This window comes from Eucyclogobius newberryi, unplaced genomic scaffold, assembly GCF_026437365.1.
Source record: "Eucyclogobius newberryi isolate DKJ021-1_F unplaced genomic scaffold, fEucNew1.0.hap1 SCAF_12, whole genome shotgun sequence".
Lineage (NCBI taxonomy): Eukaryota > Metazoa > Chordata > Actinopteri > Gobiiformes > Gobiidae > Eucyclogobius > Eucyclogobius newberryi.
The window spans coordinates 32,428,801-32,448,974 of record NW_027315746.1 but is presented as its reverse complement, the minus strand read 5'-3'; the positions used below and the strand labels follow the sequence as shown (position 1 = coordinate 32,448,974).

Genomic DNA, 20,174 nt, shown 5'->3' with positions numbered 1-20,174 from the left:
TGTTTACGGTTTACATTCTTGTACCATTTTGACCACCATTTACACCCATTCATTTATTAAAATATCTTTACATTCAGAGGTCTATGAAACACTTCTGTAACAGTGCATCCACCAGCAGGATGTCAAAACCCTCCTTGTAGATTATCGACGTAAGAACAGAGAGGAAATGTATTGGTTTTCCTGATAATGGATGGAAAAAGCCAAATCTTTCAATTAGTTTATTGTTTTTTGGTTATGTGAATATAAAGTAAGTAGGTAACAAGGTTTAAGTAAAAGAAGAAGAAACCACTGGCTGAAGTCCTCGTGCCCCAGGCCTCAGCGGTCTAAACCAGATCTGTTTCAGTGTAAAGCCAGCAGGGGGCGCTCTGCTGTGGAGCTGCTGGTGTGAAAGGCCAGTGTTTTTTCATTACAGAATTATCACTGGTTATGAATGAATACAGAACAACTCATAAATACAAAAAGATATAAAATAACGTCTACAGAAACTGAAACGGTATGTCACGACAGCGAGGTAGCACGAACACTCATACTCTCATCAATGTTTATGGTTTTTAGATTGACTGATTTGGAAATTGTCCCTATATATAATTGAAACTCTTTAAAGAAAGAAACAAATGTTGTTTTTTGAATTGCAAATTTACATTTATGGATAACAAATGTATTGTATATACAATACATTGATGAAAAAGGCCTTTTCTCTTTGTCATTGTATTTAACATAATCAATTATAACATTATCCGGCTGCTCGGAGCTGTGGTCGCAAGGTCTCCGGTGCCTGTCGTGGCGGCAACCCCCGAACCCGGTGGTGGACACCGGAAGTAAGGGATGCCGTCAGACTGAAGAAGGAGGCCTATCAGGCCACTCTAGCTTGTAGGTCTCCGGAGGTCATCGACGGGTATCGGCAGGCCAAGCGAGCCGCGGCCCGTGCTGTCGCAGAGGCAAAAACCCGGGCCTGGGAGGAGTTCGGGGAGGCCATGGAGGAGGACTATCGGTCGGCACCAAAGAAATTCTGGCAAACCGTCCGGCGCCTCAGGAGGGGGAAGCAGTGTCTCACCAACACCGTTTACGGTGCGGGTGGAGACCTGCTGACCTCGACTGGGGATGTCGTCGGACGGTGGAAGGAATACTTTGAGGATCTCCTTAATCCCTCAGTCACGTCTTCCGAAGAGGAAGTAGAGACCGGGGACTCGGTGGCTGGCTCATCCATCACCCAAGCTGAAGTCACTGAGGTTGTTCGCAAACTCCTCGGTGGCAGGGCTCCGGGGGTGGATGGGATCCGCCCTGAGTACCTAAAGTATCTGGATGTTGTAGGACTGTCTTGGTTGACACGTCTCTGCAACATCGCGTGGCGTTCGGGGACCGTGCCTCTGGACTGGCAGACCGGGGTGGTGGTCCCTCTGTTCAAGAAGGGGGACCGGAGGGTGTGTTCCAACTACAGAGGGATCACACTCCTCAGCCTCCCGGGTAAGGTCTATTCCAAGGTACTGGAGAGGAAAATCCGACCGATAGTCGAACCTCGGATTCAGGAGGAGCAGAGTGGTTTTCGTCCCGGTCGTGGAACACTGGACCAGCTCTATACCCTCCATCGGGTGCTCGAGGGCTCATGGGAGTTTGCCCAACCAGTCCACATGTGCTTTGTGGATCTGGAGAAGGCTTTCGACCGTGTCCCTCGGGGTGTCCTTTGGGGGGTGCTCCGGGAGTACGGGGTCCGGGGCCCTTTGCTCAGGGCTGTCCGGTCCCTGTATGACCGGAGCAGGAGCTGTGTTCGCATTGCCGGCAGTAAGTCAGACCTGTTCCCAGTGCATGTTGGACTCCGCCAGGGCTGCCCTTTGTCACCGGTTCTGTTCATAATTTTTATGGACAGAATTTCTAGGCGCAGTCAGGGCTCGTAGGGTTTGGGGACCACAGGATCTCATCTCTGCTGTTTGCAGACAATGTTGTCCTGATGGCTCCATCAAACCCGGACCTGCAACATGCACTGGGACGGTTTGCAGCCGAGTGTGAAGCGGCTGGGATGAGAATCAGCACCTCCAAATCCGAGGCCATGGTTCTCGACCGGAAAAAGGTGGCTTGCCCTCTTCAGGTGGGTGGGGTGTCCTTGCCCCAAGTGGAGGAGTTCAAGTATCTTGGGGTCTTGTTCACGAGTGAGGGAAGGATGGAGCGTGAGATCGACAGGCGGATCGGTGCAGCGGCTGCAGTGATGCAGTCGCTGCATCGGACCGTTGTGGTGAAGAGGGAGCTGAGCCGAAAGGCAAAGCTCTCTATTTACCGGTCGGTCTGCGTTCCTACCCTCACCTATGGTCATGAGCTTTGGGTAGTGACCGAAAGAACAAGATCGCGGATACAAGCGGTCGAAATGAGTTTCCTCCGCCGTGTGGCTGGGCGCTCCCTTAGAGATAAGGTGAGGAGCTCGGCCACACGGGGGGAGCTCGGAGTAGAGCCGCTGCTCCTCCACGTCGAGAGGAGCCAGCTGAGGTGGCTCGGGCATCTGTTTCGGATGCCTCCTGGGCGCCTCCCTCAGGAGGTGTTTCAGGCATGTCCCACGGGAAGAGGCCCCGGGGAAGACCCAGGACACGCTGGAGAGACTATGTCTCTCGGCTGGCCTGGGAACGCCTCGGGATCCCCCCGGAGGAGTTAGAGGAAGTGTCTGGGGAGAAGGAAGTCTGGGAGTCCCTGCTCAGACTGCTGCCCCCGCGACCCGGCCCCGGATAAAGCGGCAGAAGATGGATAGATGGAATTATAACATGTTTTTGTGAATTCCATTACCATAATAATCACAGTGGGAAGAGCAGCCACAGAACGGCCCTCATACAAAGAAGAAAGCATGAAGTGTCTAGGATGTCCAAAATCCAATACAAATAAGTGCATTAAGGTTTTGTTTTTGGTTTACTTTCTGATTGTAACTCAAGACATCACAAAATCCTATTACTGTTACCTAGCAACCAGTATTCCTGACCAAAACTCCTCTAATGTACCCTACAGAAGTTATTGTTTGACCTTTAGTGTTGAATTCATGTTTAAACACTTGGATGAACTCTGAGTCCCCCTAGTGTCAAGTCTTCGCCACTGCAACGCATCGTTCAGCTTTTCTTCGTAAACTGATGTAAAACTCTCAGAAGTGAGAAGAGCTAAAAGAATATTACTCACATATTTGGGAAACTATTACTCAAGAGTAACTGTGGACGCAACATCTAATATATGATTTGAAGTTAATGTAATTGGAAGTGCAAAAGATGAAATAAGGCACAAAATCTGGCTTTTTTAAAGAAACATAAAAAATGAGACAAACGCAGGAAACAAATGTTCAGATGATACAATATTGTCCACATGAAGCTTTTGTCACAGGAACACTTTTACTTTTACTTTAAGTGACTGTTATGTCAATGAAAATATAACTCAAACATAGTAAACATACAGTGTCAAACAATTCTTCCAAAAAGTCAAAATTAGAAAATCACATAAACCATACGCATGTTAAGTATATCTAATCAAAATAATAATATTAATAATGATAATAATAATAGTAGTAATAGTACAAATTATAATAATAATAATAATAGTAATGATAATAGTAGTAATAATGATAATAGTGTAGTCATAATAATTATACAAATAATAAAAATAAATATAGCCGCAAGCGGCAATGATCGGCCCTCGCTACGCCGCCGCCCCGCCGCAAGAGGAGGGGGCGCTAACGTGCCCCAATTGTCCTTTTATTACGCCTACTGCTGAATCTGTGATGCTGTCACATCTTCTCCCCTTTGTTTTACCATCAAAAAGCTATTTTATTTTGAATTCTTGGCAAAATGTGCAGCTTTGCCGCACAGACACCGTGACTCTTTGAATAAAAATGTGGATAACTTTTGATGGTCCACCCCTGAAGATGAGTCTCACCAAATTTCAGGTTAATAGGGCTGACGCCCTAAGAGGAGTTTGTGAAAGTCTAAAGTGTAAACATGTTCTGGCGATTTCCCCATTGGAATAACATGGAAGGTTTCGGTCATCGTTACGGCAACGCCATAACAATTATGACATGACATTAACTTTTTTGATGGGGATTCTAAAATTGAGTTGAGTGTCAAATTTCATATAATTTCGCAAAACTAAACATTTAACCTCCATATAAAATCTGTAGGGGGCGCTGTGGCTCCAAATTAATTTATTTCACTTCAAGTTGGTTTAGGGCAAAGAGTTTAACGACTGATTCTAATTTGACGCAATTCGGACTTTATCTGCGCAAACGGCAGAAATGTTAAATTTGGGAGATTTCTGAAATTCTTGCTACAGTGGGCTAGTTCACTGTACTTGCCAGGGGCGACAGAGAGACCGTGACAGGGTCAATGTAATTTGGATAACTTTTGATGTCCCACTCCTCAGTAGCATTTTCAACAAATTTCAGCTTTTTAGGGCCAACGCCCTGGGAGGAGTTCGTAAAAGTACGACGTTTGGAAAAACTCCGAAGTCATGTTTAGCCATTTTTGAAGCAATATGGCCGACATTTGGTTGGGCGGACGGCGTTGCCGCAGTAATATTTTTTACTTCTCTTGTCACCATCTACCTCTGCGCCAAATTTCATGATTCTACGATCAGATTTTTTTTGGGTCATTTCCCATCTCTCAATGCATTTTTGGTACATTTGGGGGCGCTGACGTGCCAATTTTTTTAATTTTAGAAAAAGGAAATGGCCAGAATGTAGAGAGGCACGATTTTTAGAGGTGTGCTAATTTTTGTGACTTTTCGTCAATGTTCACTGGGTGAAAAATAGGGGGGTTGGTCCCGAGAATAAGAAGAAGAAAGAAAGAAAGAATAATATTCCGATGCAAAAACAACGTTTCCCATTTTTCAAATATCATGAACTATACATTTTCGCTACCTCATGGTCACTGACGGGTACTTTCGTTAATTTTGAGTACTTTGTGTTTTTGGCCCTCTATACAGTAATAATGTTCAATTTTTGCATTACATGCTTATATGCACGGAACATGCAAGAGATGGGGAACGTATTCGTGAGCTACTTAGCGCAAATGAGTGCTTTATATGGGGATGGGCATCTCAATGTAAAGTGCTCGTTTAGTGCGCACTTTTGCGCGGGCTTCGCCCGTTTACAACGGTAATGTTCCATTTTCCCACTACTAATTAGTATGCACGGGGCGTGCATGAGTGGAGGAGTTTGTTAGTGAGTGTTTGGAAGTGGGCGAGCGCTTCGCGCTCGATTTCGTGCGCACTGCGTGCGCATTTCGCAGCCGTGCTTCACACGGCCTTACGAGATTAATAGGCCTCTCGCCAGCTTGTGGCGCTCGGGCCTAATAATAATAATAATAATAGTTAAAGTGTGGGTGAAGTTTCCCCTTAACTCCAGTGCGCGCTCCCGTGTGTCCTGCCGCGCGCTCCCGAGCAGCGCCACTTTCCCACGGACAGAAGCACGAGTAGAGCCCGCTCCCGTCGCACTTTCCCCCGAGCTTCATTTCACCCTTTCCCCGGACTTTAAATGTCCAGCAGCGCTGCAAGGAAGACCACCGTTCTGTAGCGACACTTTATCCCAACTTTCAACCGCTAAAAAGTTGTACAAAAAGAGCGGAAAATGAGTGAGCGCGAGCCCGGTTAGCGACGCAGACTCTGGGCTACTTTTAGCTTCTTAAAGGGACAGCGAGCTCCCGGTCCGGCCCGGCGGAGGTCCGAGCTCCTGTAGCCCGGCAGAGGAGGTCCTGCTGCCCGGGGTCCTAGGTCCGGCCTGGTGGAGTAGGTCCCGGCCCGGGGAACCGCTGACTGTGGCCGCTCGTCATGGAGGTGGACTCGGCGGTGGACCTGGACTCTCTCCGCGGGGACCCGTTATTGGCCCGGCTCCTGGAGGACGCCGTGTGCCAGCAACAAGGATGGCTCCGGGTGCACGGTAGGTGACGGTGACGGTGAGGTGGAGCTCCTGAGGCGGGCGTGTTGTACCGGTCAGGCCCTGGATGTAGGGTCAAGCTCTTGTAGACTCTTTGAAACGCTGTGTGAAATCAGGTTGTCCAGCTTTAGTCCTGCTTGAGCCTGGAAAAGTTCTTGTTTAGACTTGTTCTGGTGAAGTTCTTGTTGTTCTTCAGTCATGATTTAGCTTAAGCCCAGTCCTGAAATAGACCTGTGACTGTTTGCACCCACCTGTTCTGGTCTGGTTCTTCAGCCCTGGTTTAGTCCTGGTTTAGTTCTGGTTTAGTCCTGGTTTAGTCCTGGTTTAGTCCTGGTTTAGTCCTGGTTTAGACCTGGTTTAGACCTGGTTTAGACCTGGTTTAGTCCTGGTTTAGTCCTGGTTTAGTTAGTTCAGAGTCTGTCAACCTTACTCTTCCTCTGTCTTCATCTTATTCTTATGATTTTTAATTGTCAGTATTAGTATAAAAAAAACAGAAGAAATAGAACATGACCTCTAAAAGAAAACTAAGGCTCAACTTGGGTTATCAGTTGTTTGAATTTGATCTATAATACAAGTCCAGTCCTTGTTGGTGCTGTTTGTAATGGCCACGTTCCGCCTCCAGCGTATGTTCCAGAAGAATCCATTCTGTCCATGGCAGGAGTTTCCAGGCCCAAACTCAGACTACAATAACTAACAAAGGAGATTTTGACTAAGTTTGACTGAGACGTGGCTGAAGAGAAGTTGCTGGATTTGGGTATATTTATTATTATTTATTTCTATAGCAAAATACATTTATTCTTATTGGGCGTTCATTTCAGATCTGTTAACGTGACAGGAGACGTCACACTGGCGTTTTTCAGAAAAGTTTACAAATGTAATAATGATTTCTTTTGAGCTTTGTCTTGAACCTTGAACCCCAGAGACAATGACAGTTGTGTAACTCCGGTATCTTTGTACATGTGTAGTTTTCATGTCACACTTTGGCGTACAATATAACACGTATGTATATATATATTTTTAATGGATTTAAAATGGAGATAAACGTGCAATTTTAGTAAATAATATACTTCTCTTTGTTCCAACACCTTTATTGACTGTCTCAGTAACTCATGCTAGATTTTTTTTTTTTACAATCACTTAATTTCAAAACTAAGTGTAATTTATACAGTAATTTTTGTGCTCTATTGAATTACATTTTGTAGGAAGAAAAACATTTATTAAAAAGTCATTCGATGCAAAAAAATTAACATCACGGTACAACGAAATCATATTTTTTTTTTTGTCCTGTTCGGTATTACCTGCTCTGTATTGGAGTTTTTATAGTTCATGAAATCCATTCCAAAATTAATTCCTTCAGCCCTGGTTCAGTCCCTGGTTCAGTCCCTGGTTCAGTCCCTGGTTCAGTCCCTGGTTCAGTCCCTGGTTCAGTCCTGGTTCAGCCCTGGTTTAGTCCCTGGTTTAGTCCCTGGTTCAGTCCCTGGTTCAGCCCTGGTTCAGCCCTGGTTTAGTCCCTGGTTTAGTCCCTGGTTCAGCCCTGGTTCAGCCCTGGTTTAGTCCCTGGTTTAGTCCCTGGTTCAGCCCTGGTTCAGCCCTGGTTTAGTCCCTGGTTTAGTCCCTGGTTTAGTCCCTGGTTTAGTCCCTGGTTCAGTCCTGGTTCAGTCCTGGTTCAGTCCTGGTTTAGTCCTGGTTTAGCCCTGGTTTAGCCCTGGTTTAGCCCTGGTTTAGACTGGTTTAGACTGGTTTAGTCCTGGTTCAGACCTGGTTTAATCCTGGTTTAATCCTGGTTTAATCCTGGTTCAGTCCTGGTTTAGCCCTGGTTTAGCCCTGGTTTAGCCCTGGTTTAGCCCTGGTTTAGACTGGTTTAGACTGGTTTAGTCCTGGTTCAGACCTGGTTTAATCCTGGTTTAATCCTGGTTTAATCCTGGTTCAGTCCTGGTTTAGCCCTGGTTTAGCCCTGGTTTAGCCCTGGTTTAGCCCTGGTTTAGTCCTGGTTTAGTCCTGGTTTAGTCCTGGTTTAGTCCTGGTTTAGTCCTGGTTTAGTCCTGGTTTAGACCTGGTTTAATCCTGGTTTAGTCCTGGTTTAGACCTGGTTTAGTCCTGGTTTAATCCTGGTTCAGCCCTGGTTCAGCCCTGGTTTAGTCCCTGGTTTAGTCCCTGGTTTAGTCCCTGGTTCAGTCCTGGTTTAGCCCTGGTTTAGACTGGTTTAGCCCTGGTTTAGTCCTGGTTTAGTCCTGGTTTAGTCCTGGTTTAGACCTGGTTTAGTCCTGGTTTAATCCTGGTTTAGTCCTGGTTTAGCCCCTGTTTAGCCCTGGTTTAGCCTCAGTTTAGCCCTGTTTTTTTGCGGGCCGAGGTGAAGGTCAGGCTCCAGCTGCTGTGTGGAAACCTGAGCTGAGCGCTGAAGACTGGAGCTCTTCTGCTTCATCGTGACATGTTTGGCGCCTGTTGTTGTCCAGCCCTCGACACTGTTCAGATTCCTTTTTAAAATCCTACGTCAACATTCAAATAAAACCTTTCCAAACTGAAGGAACGGTCGCTGTGGCTGCTAAAATCAGCCACGTCCAGATATCGGTGACTGTCCGATCTTGAAACTGTAGCTGCTGCTGTCCAGTCCGTGCGCTCATGGGTTCACATTTGACCACATACATTTCTATCAATCAAAAGGTAGTTGTGGAGAACAGTTAAAGGTTGAATGGACGATTTTTTTGGCCCAAATCTGAGTCTTATTTCCTCGTGGCGTGGACGGCCGATTAGTCCTGCCACGTATCAATCATAAAACGCACCTACCGCTCACCTGCAGCCGCGTGCGGATCGTCCCCACGTTTCCGCGTGTCTAAGCGCATTGATCTATCATAATATAGTTCCCTCCAGTGTATGGGACAAAATGAAGACGGAGAAAGACTGTTCGAGCTGACTCACGGGAGACCAGAGATGCGATGCGATTCGTCAGGCTAACGGTACATACAGACCGCAGACGCCTAAACGCGCCCGACGCAGAATTTGAGCGCGTGTACATTTGAAAGGTTACGCAGTGGACACGCGCTCTCGACGCCCCGGCCACTGTACACAGGCGCGCGTATGGCGCGCTCGAGCTCTCTGCGCACATGCGCAGTAGGGGTGTTGTCGCATGAGCAGTGGAGTTGTTGTCGGTGTGGCCTTTCATTGTGTCATTGTGTAAAATGGCGGATATCGAGAGTGTTGTTTTCACGTATTTGGTTCTCAAAACTCTCACACGGAGGCGCCGGTCTCTGTATTCCACCGTGAATACATGGTACAGCTCCTTTCTCCCACACGGTCACAATCAGTCTTTCGTCTGCCATTGTTGACGAGCAAGGAGGCGCTTCTTGGGGAATTCCTCGGGGAATACCTGAAATGCGAGGGGCAATACGTACGTACGTACGTACGTCACTGGAGCGTCAGCTCTGATTGGCTGCTGCGGCGGCTGCTATGTTTCAGCTGTAGAGACCTCAACATATCTGAACGCGTCGCGTAGCCGCAATGGTCGCCTCGGCCGGCTCATACGCGCGCTCAAAGCGCAGAGAGCGTAAAAAAACGCACCAATCGCGCCACAAAAACGAAGAAATCGCGCGTTTATCATAGACTTTGAATGTAAACTGGACGCTTCGGCCGCGGCGGTGTGGAAGCCGCTTAATAAACAAACGCACGTGTGTGTTGTATCTGTCTGCACGGGGGAGTGGCATGTGCACGGGGGAGTGGCATGTGCACGGGGGAGTGGCATGTGCACGGGGGAGTGGCATGTGCACGGGGGAGTGGCATGTGCACGGGGGAGTGGCATGTGCACGGGGGAGTGGCATGTGCACGGGGGAGTGGCATGTGCACGGGGGAGTGGCATGTGCACGGGGGAGTGGCATGCGCACTTTCGCCTGCGTTCTCAAATCGCCGAAAAATCGTCCATTGCGCCTTTAATACTCAAAATTTACACAACTTCAAGATAGTTTTCAGATATATAAATCCATGTGATCCCAACTAGAATGTCCACGTGTCGCCCAGAAAAGTGACAAATGAATGATCCTTTAATCAAGTTTGATTAATTTGTTTATTTAGTCTTTTTGCTTGTAGTATTCAATATTCTAAAAGTTGTATAAGTTGTAATTCGGGCTGTGTGATATTGACAAAGATGAATATGTATAGTTTTGTATCCTGATAATGATATTCAGGCGATATTATGTCAGTCCAACAGAAATGTGTCTCAAAACGTATTACTTTAGGTTGAATTATCAGACAAATGAAGTGAAATTTTGTAAAAAATATCACCTTATATTCTTATCTGAACTTTAACTTTTTGTAGCATTTTATTATTTTTATATTTTCCTCTAAATGATCTATTCCACATTAAAACATTCACGCACATGTACATTTTGATGAGTTGTCCAGCTCCAGCCGTGACACACTGACACGTCACATTTACTGCTGCCGTGTGTCATGTGGAGTCAGACTCAGTTCTGACTCACTCCAGTGTCCGGTCTCTGCTCTGCCCCGGACCTCAGCACTGGACTCATGTTTTCCTCTGCTGTGCCCCTCACACTGAGCCGCTGCTTGTGTCCTGCTCAGACCCAGGTGTCAGGGTCAAACTGTTGCCCTCAGATGGCCTTGGGTCAGAGAACAGAGGCCGGTCTGTAGTGTCTAGGAGCACGTCTGTGACAGTAAAAATGCCAATGGGATGTGATCAAATGGGGATTGCTTTTTCTGCAGATCCTGGTCCTCATACGTCTATGTCTAATATACTTTGAATATGCGTGTCTGAGAGGATATGGATTATAAAATATCAGATGACCCTTAGTACATGCATATTAGCCAACAAATTGAACTTTGTTACGTTCTGGTTTCCTAAAAGAGCTGAACCTGGTGTTTTTTCATGTGAGAAAGTCAAATCCGTCTCCCCAGCACAGATGTATCGTAAAAGCAGCTCTTCGCTTCAGAATGAGACCGTTGTGTGCCGTCTGCCTCCAACTATAGAGCTTTTTATTCTCTGAAACAACTGTTAGCATGCTAGTTGTTGGTTGCCGTGGTGACCTTGGCTCTGACCCACAGGTATCTGCAGATGTTGAAGGCCTTTGGAAATGCTTGCTCATTATGATGTGTTCTTTGTTTTAAATTGTGTTATTTAGCATCAACGACCTCATGATTGTGGTTAATTAACAAGCAAGTGTCATGATTATTAGAGTAATCCCTCATTCGTCCAGGAGCGTTCCATTGTAGAAAAAGATTCAGTTCTATTTATCTTGTTTTGTCTGTTCAGAATCATTATTGGTTATTACATCTTTTTTTTTTTAATTGATTTATCTTAAATTAACTTAATTAAATCCCATTTTCATCTTTTAAAGCAAGTTGGCTTTTTTTTACCTACAGCAGCTGGAATGTTGTTGTTTGAAAGCAGTAGAAACATTTAGTGAGATGTTCAGAACGGCTAAACCAGCCGTCATTTTATGTGTTTGTTATATTGCACTGGTTTGTTTTAACGGCAATTATAAAAAAAAAAAAAGATGCAGATCTGGACTCTGTTTTTAAGAAAACTAAATGTTTCAACACTCACCCGAGAGTCATTCTCAATCTGCGAATCAAGACCGGAAACTTGGGTATTTATGCTACTCTGGGTGGGCCCTGCCCACCGGGCGGGACCTCCTGCCCACCGGGCGGGACCTCCTAATAAAGGGTGTTTTTGGTTTAGCTAAAAACTAACCCTCTTTGTTTGCTATCACACCAGCCTCTTCGTTTACCATCAGCCCTTGAATGGGCCATCAGCCTCCGATTGTTACCTGGCTTACTCTCTTCTCCCTGAGTAACTGATTAGCATCCAAATGCCCTGGGCGTCGACCTCTCCAGGGATTCCAAATTCCATTATTCCTCTTTCAAACCATCTTTTCTCCTGCTCAGAATTTTCACCTCACGGTCTTTGATATTCTGCTCTTTAAAATGGGCTTGATAACGGTGATGATGATGGGCTTTTGTTCTTATTGGCCGCTTTTGCCTGGTGATCAAAAGTAGATCGTCAAACAAACTCCATGACTGAATTTAGAAGGTGCCAGTCTTCAAAATGAGGCGTGGCAGTATAGAATATGTTTGGAGTGCTGCAGTTTGAAATTAATTAGTTCTGTTCACGTTTTTATGAATGGGTCCGGTTTAGATTTAGATTTTAGATGTATTGTAGGGACAATTTATTTTGATTAACATTCAATGGAAAGGCTAATTCTGGCTACTTTCCATCTGTCGTCCCTGGCAACACACGTCCAGTACAAATGACAAGCTTCCAGTTAAACTCTTCAGATTCAGTGGCTACAGACCTGGTTCCTCTTGAGCCAACACTTGAGCTTTGTCTTAAAGGCGCAATGGACAATTTTTTCAGCGATTTGAGAACTCAGGCGGAAGTGCACATGCCACTCCCCCGTGCACATGCCACTCCCCCGTGCACATGCCACTCCCCCGTGCACATGCCACTCCCCCGTGCACATGCCACTCCCCCGTGCGCATGCCACTCCCCCGTGCGCATGCCACTCCCCCGTGCGCATGCCACTCCCCCGTGCGCATGCCACTCCCCCGTGCGCATGCCACTCCCCCGTGCGCATGCCACTCCCCCGTGCGCATGCCACTCCCCCGTGCGGACTGATACAACACACGTGCGTTTGTTTATTAGTGCGATGGATCGCATCACATCTCTCGTCTCCCGTAGATTTCCGTCTTCTGAGTCAGCTCGAACAGTCTATCTCCGTCTTCATTTTGTCCTGTACACTGAGGGAACTATATTATGATAGATCAATGAGCTTAGACACGCGGAAACGTGGGGAGGAGCCACACGCGGCTGCAGGTGAGCGATAGGTGCGTTTTATGATTGATACGTGGCAGGACTAATCGGCAGTCCACGCCACGAGGAAATAAGACTCAAATTTGGGCCAAAAAATCGTCCATTCCACCTTTTAAGTGTGTTTAATGTCAGACTGAGAGCAGCTGATGCCTTTGACTGACAGACTGTGACTGAAGGCTGCGTCTCAGAGGAACTGCAGCGTCTCTGCTTCCACATCGGAATTGACACTTTAATGAATTGAAAAAGGTAAAAATTATACATTTTGTCAAATTGTCAAAACTTAGTTATATTTCTAAGTATCGGGCAATGATGATATGAATAAGTCTTTTTAAGCTCTTTTGTATTACAATTCAATTGGTTTTAAGATAACTTGGTTTGTCATTGACCAATTTGTAATGCAATATTCAGTGTGTGAAAAAAACATACAGTAAAGAAGTATTTCAGCAGCATTTTCTGGCTATAATGAGTGGATCTAGTTTATTTAAAATGACAAATATATAAGGCCAAATAAAATAAATAGTGTGTTTCCGGTAACATTGAAAAAAAAATTCAGGTATGTCGCAAAATGAGAGTACGCGCTGTATTGACACTGAAACACGGGCACGGAGGGAGCGGTGAGGACGGCGGGGGGAGCGGTGAGGACGGCGGGGGGAGCGCTGAGGACGGCGGGGGGAGCGCTGAGGACGGCGGGGTGAGCGCTGAGGACGGCGGGGTGAGCGCTGAGGACGGCGGGGTGAGCGCTGAGGACGGCGGGGTGAGCGCTGAGGACGGCGGGGTGAGCGCTGAGGACGGCGGGGGGAGCGCTGAGGACGGCGGGGGGAGCGCTGAGGACGGCGGGGGGAGCGCTGAGGACGGCGGGGGGGAGCGCTGAGGACTGCGGGGGGAGCGCTGAGGACGGCGGGGGGGAGCGCTGAGGACGGCGGGGGGGAGCGCTGAGGACGGCGGGGGGGAGCGCTGAGGACGGCGGGGGGGAGCGCTGAGGACGGCGGGGGGGAGCGCTGAGGACGGCGGGGGGGAGCGCTGAGGACGGCGGGGGGGAGCGCTGAGGACGGCGGGGGGAGCGCTGAGGACGGCGGGGGGAGCGGCCCTCAGATCCTCAGATCCGTGGTGGTCATTAGTTTCATGATTTGTTCTGTTATTAAACTCATGGATCCATAGTTTTACGCCTGCAGCTGGTTGATGGCATCTCAGCTCGTTCACATCACCTACACATGCTGATTGGTCTAGACGGTCACCGCTTTGACCAATCAGCGCGAGCTGGGCTAGAGAGTAGCCGAAGCTAACAGCTTAAATGGGTTTCAAAGACAACTGAAGAATCTTAAAATTCGAAAAAAATTGCCGCTATAGCCGACATTCTTGAAAGCTCTAGGTCCCTGTCAGCTGAACACGAGCAGTGGGGGTGGTTGGGACATGCTGCGGCTAGCCATTCCCTATCCGGATATTATGATAGATCCATGGGCGGGACAGACGCACCGCGTCGCCCGCAGCCAGGTTTTCACGCACACATGGATGCGCCCATAGGTAAAACGAAACCACAGCTTTTGGATTCGCTCTCACAATTTGACATTCTCGAAACGTACGACCAGTAAATATGTGATAAAATAATTAAGGTCGGGTTTTCTTTATTTTGAAATTCAAGTCAGTCGGGTTACCTGAAAACACAACTTTTCTCACACTCATTGACAACGGCACATGACATGTTACCTGCCCATACGTGCACCGCACTTGTGACACAGCATTGTGTAATGTGTGCTGGATTAGTTTTGAGGTGGGACGTCCTGAGCCTGCTGGTTCCACCTGGGCCCTGTGGGAGCATCACTTGTCCAGTGAACTAACTAAAGAACCCCGGGCCTCGTCTCCAGATCTGGAGCTGTTTGTTCTGCAGGAAATCCTGTGAGAAGCTTTTCTTCCTGCCACATCTGCCCCATTGTTCTGAGTCTGGAGCCCAGAGCCGCAGAAGAGGCTGAGGAGAGCTGTGTTTAGATACCATGTGTGTGTGTTCAGATACCATGTGTGTGTGTGTTTAGATACCATGTGTGTGTGTTTAGATACCATGTGTGTGTGTTTAGATACCATGTGTGTGTGTTTAGATACCATGTGTGTGTGTTTAGATGCCGTGTGTGTTTAGATGCCGTGTGTGTTTAGATGCCGTGTGTGTTTAGATGCCGTGTGTGTTTAGATGCCGTGTGTGTTTAGATGCTGTGTGTTTAGATACCATGTGTGTGTTCAGATACCATGTGTGTGTTCAGATACCATGTGTGTGTGTTCAGATACCATGTGTGTGTGTTCAGATACCATGTGTGTGTGTTTAGATACCATGTGTGTGTGTTTAGATACCATGTGTGTGTGTTCAGATACCATGTGTGTGTGTGTGTGTGTGTGTGTTTAGATACCGTGTGTGTGTGTGTGTGTTTAGATACCATGTGTGTGTGTGTGTGTTTAGATACCATGTGTGTGTGTGTGTGTGTTTAGATACCATGTGTGTGTGTGTGTGTTTAGATACCATGTGTGTGTGTGTTTAGATACCATGTGTGTGTGTGTGTTTAGATACCATGTGTGTGTGTTTAGATACCATGTGTGTGTGCTTAGATACCATGTGTGTGTGCTTAGATACCATGTGTGTGTGCTTAGATACCATGTGTGTGTGCTTGGATACCGTGTGTGTGTTTGGATACCGTGTGTGTACTTAGATACCATGTGTGTACTTAGATACCATGTGTGTGTGTGTTTAGATACCATGTGTGTTCAGATACCATGTGTGTGTGTTCAGATACCGTGTGTGTGTGTTTAGATACCATGTGTGTGTGTTTAGATACCATGTGTGTGTGTTTAGATACCATGTGTGTGTGTGTGTTTAGATACCGTGTGTGTGTGTGTGTGTTTAGATGCCGTGTGTGTGTGTTTAGATACCATGTGTGTGTGTTTAGATACCATGTGTGTGTGTTTAGATACCATGTGTGTGTGTGTGTGTGTGTTTAGATACCATGTGTGTGTGTTCAGATACCATGTGTGTGTTCAGATACCATGTTCAGATACCATGTGTGTGTTTAGACACCATGTGTGTGTTTAGATACCATGTGTGTGTTTAGATACCATCTGTGTGTCTGACACTCGGACCTGCAGTGTGGGGGCGCCCCAGGGCACTGTCCTCGCGCCCTTTCTCTTCACCCTTTACACTGCAGACTTCAGACATGACACGGACAGCTGTGTCCTGCAGAAGTTCTCTGACGACTCTGCCATCATCGGACTCATCACGGACGACGATGATGCGGAGTACAGAGGACTGGCGCAGGACTTTGTGGACTGGTGTCAGCGGAACCACCTCCTCATCAACGCGGGGAAGACCAAGGAGATGGTGGTGGATTTCCGCAGACGCCACCCCACTGCCCCCTCACCAGTGAACATCCAGGGACGGGACATTGAGAGAGTGACTCATACAAGGACCTGGGTGTTCATCTGAACCACAAACTGGACTGGACTCATAACACGGACGCACTGTACAGGAAGAGCCAGAGTCGGCTCTACCTCCTGAGGAGACTCAGGTCTTTTGGAGTGACAGGGCCACTCCTGAAAACCTTCTCTGACTCTGTGGTGGCATCAGCCCTCCTGTACGGTGTGGCCTTGCTGGAGCAGCAGCATCACAGAGAGGGAGAGGAAGAAGCTGGACAGAGTCATCAAGAAGTCCAGCTCCGTCCTGGGCTGTGCTCTGGACTCGGTGCAGGAGGTGGGGGACAGGAGGGTCCTGACTAGATTCACATTTATGCTGGACCATGAGTGTCACCCCCTGCAGGACACTCTCTCCGCTCTGGAGAGCAGCTTCAGTGAGAGACTGATCCACCCTCGATGTGCGAAGGAAAGGTTCCGTAGGTCTTTCCTTCCTGCTGCTGTCAGACTTTATAACAAAAACTGTTAGTACTGAACACTCGCAATACTGACCTAACCATGTGCAATTCTGTCATATGTGCAATTGCTGTTGGAATTCATGTGCAATTCATGTGCAACCTATGTGCTGTCGTGACACATATTCATGTGCAATTACTGTCGTGATCACATGCAATGGTATTTATGTATTTATTTATTTATTTGTCTATGGGAGTTTTTATTTATTTATAGGAGATCTTCTACTGAAAGTGTTTTTCAGACTTCCTATAAGTGATCTGTTCTTCTGTATCTACCTCTGTATCTACCTGCGTTGCACCAATGAAATTTCCCCATGTGGGACAATAAAGGAATATCTTATCTTATCTTATCTTATACCATGTTCAGATACCATGTTCAGATACCATGTTCAGATACCATGTGTGTTCAGATACCATGTGTGTGTTCAGATACCATGTGTTTAGATACCATGTGTGTGTTTAGATACCATGTGTGTGTTTAGATACCATGTGTGTGTTTAGATACCATGTGTGTGTGTATAGACACCATGTGTGTGTTCAGATACCATGTTCAGATACCATGTTTAGATACCATGTGTGTGTTTAGATACCATGTGTGTGTTTAGATACCATGTGTGTGTTCAGATACCATGTTCAGATACCATGTGTGTGTTCAGATACCATATGTGTGTTTAGACACCATGTAAAACACACCATGTGTGTGTTCAGATACCATGTGTGTGTTTAGACACCATGTGTGTGTTTAGACACCATGTGTGTGTTCAGATACCATGTGTGTGTTCAGATACCATGTGTGTGTTCAGATACCATGTGTGTGTTTAGTGTCTAAATGATTTCAGCATTATAATATTATAATACTGCCTTCACCCATGAGCTAAAACTGTACACATTTTCATTACATTCAAAAAATGTTAATACAATTGAGTATCATGATATCACTGGTAATACATTTAAATCACTATGTCTTTATGTTTATTTATCATTTCCATGATTCCATAAAGTTTTGCGTAGCCAATATTCAAATTTCTTGATGGTGGAAAGGCTTATACACCATGTAATAGTGTGTTTAGGCTTATACACATGTAATAGTATGTTTAGACTTATACACCATGTAATAGTATGTTTAGACTTATACACCATGTAATAGTGTGTTTAGACTTATACACCATGTAATAGTATGTTTAGACTTATACACCATGTAATAGTGTGTTTAGACTTATACACCATGTAATAGTGTGTTTAGGCTTATACACCATGTAATAGTGTGTTTAGACTTATACACCATGTAATAGTGTGTTTAGGCTTATACACATGTAATAGTGTGTTTAGACTTATACACATGTAATAGTGTGTTTAGACTTATACACCATGTAATAGTGTGTTTAGGCTTATACACATGTAATAGTGTGTTTAGGCTTATACACCATGTAATAGTGTGTTTAGACTTATACACCATGTAATAGTGTGTTTAGACTTATACACCATGTAATAGTATGTTTAGACTTATACACCATGTAATAGTATGTTTAGACTTATACACCATGTAATAGTATGTTTAGACTTATACACCATGTAATAGTATGTTTAGACTTATACACCATGTAATAGTGTGTTTAGACTTATACACCATGTAATAGTGTGTTTAGACTTATACACCATGTAATAGTGTGTTTAGACTTATACACCATGTAATAGTGTGTTTAGACTTATACACCATGTAATAGTGTGTTTAGACTTATACACCATGTAATAGTGTGTTTAGACTTATACACCATGTAATAGTGTGTTTAGACTTATACACCATGTAATAGTGTGTTTAGACTTATACACCATGTAATAGTGTGTTTAGGCTTATACACCATGTAATAGTATGTTTATGGTGCATGTATCTTTGAAAATAATGAAGGTACGTTAAACCATTCTTGGAGGAAAATGCCCCTCATATGGGGGAAAATGTTACCCCATATGAGGCATATTTACCATCCCTTAAAACAATTCTGGTGCGAGCACTGGAAATGCATTATCAATCAAATAAAAGTTGAAATGTGGTGACTGAAGAATATTGACTAAGAATGTGTATTATTGATGAAAATCTGTAATTGTTGATTTTAATTTAATAATGCCCCTTAAGGGCTTTTCTTTTTTCAATAGTATAAAACACTGAACAGTAAACTCAAAAATGAAACGAGACCAGAAAGAACATGGATCAAAATGAAAACATCACAGAAAGCACAGGAACCCCTGGCACAACATTACTCAATATTTTCCATGGAGCTTCATATTCTGGGTCACACCAGCACAGCAACACAAACCCCAACCACCTTTTTTGATCATTGTAGAGTTTTGACCAGATAATACTTTTTCTTCTTTGCCACAGACACATCTAGAGATAGTTTTATTCCACTCATCAAACAGCCGGTTGGGGATGGACATTGTCGAAATCTGGGCCAAACATTCATTTTAATAGTTTCAGCAGGCTCAAGATCCACCTTTTATGTTGAGCTTTTGAATATGGTAATATTTGTTTCTTAATTTGTATTTATGTATGTTATTTATTCCACCCACTTATTTTAGGCTCATGTATTTATGTCCTAGCTATTATATTTCCACCCAAAGTATTATTTAGAATTTACCTATACATTTTGGGTTTACTTATTTTAGTAAATGTATCAATTTTAGGATCTCCAGTGTTTCCTCTGAGGAAACGCTATACCAGGAGTGTTAGTCAGCTGCGGCTGCTGGGCCCTGGCTTGTGGGCCCCTGGCCTGTGGGCCCCTGGTGGAGGTTTGGTGCTTCTGTCCCATCTCTCCTCTGGGCCCTGTGGATGGTGCTTCCTCAATTGGTTTATCTGTACTCGGTCTCATGTATTTTTGTGTGTGGTTTGGTTGTGCCAGGCGGTCCTTGGATGGGATGTGAGAATGTTTTAAAGCCATTAGTGGTGCAATCTATGTAAGAAAATTGCTTTATGAGTAAAGTTTGATTAAATCCTTTGACTTCAACTTAAATATGGGAAAAGATTATCTTTTGATGGCCTTTTCAGGCCTTGCTTTATAGAGGAAAAAGGAGAATATAGTTTTTCTTTAAAATTGTTGTCAAATCACACACCTAAATATTAGAGAGGTTCTGTTTGCCATCTATGGGAGAAAGAATTTGTTTTTTAATATGCAGTTTACATCTAGACATTGGACCAATATTATGAAGGAAACCGTTTTGGTTTGGTCAAAAACAATAAAATGTCTGTAGCAGGCAATCCCAAAAATAGTAATAAAGGCTAATCTAAATCGCTAATATAATCACAATTGCAATACTTGTCAGAAATATCTCAAATAGGTATTTTTTCCAAATTCTTCAGCTGTAAATCCGTGTTACAATTGTTCTCAAAAGTAATATTTCCTTTCAACTTAGTTATCTTGTATCAGAGTTGCGCTCCAGTTCAAAGCATCTCTTGTCTAAAGCTGGCCTCTGTCCATAAGCCTCTGACACGGGCCTCTGCCCTCTGGCTCTCTGCCCTCTGACCTCTGACCCTGGTTATTCTTGGCCCATGCAGAGGAAGCGAGCTTGTGTTCTGTGC

At 45.3% G+C, this 20,174-nt stretch overlaps 1 protein-coding gene across 3 annotated transcripts in view; it reads left to right on the top strand.

Annotated features, from left to right (window-relative positions):
• The first annotated feature begins 5,490 nt into the window (after positions 1–5,490).
• The window catches only part of rasal2 (RAS protein activator like 2), a 60,020-nt gene continuing 45,336 nt past the window's right edge, over positions 5,491–20,174 (top strand). For 2 of the 3 annotated variants that reach the window (XM_072441909.1, XM_072441908.1), the window contains exon 1: positions 5,495–5,890. In XM_072441909.1, coding sequence (XP_072298010.1) covers positions 5,782–5,890 — 109 coding nt within the window. In that variant the 5' untranslated portion in view covers positions 5,495–5,781. Of the gene's footprint in view, positions 5,891–20,174 lie in introns of all 3 variants that reach the window. The other variant, XM_072441910.1, reaches the window with a different exon arrangement.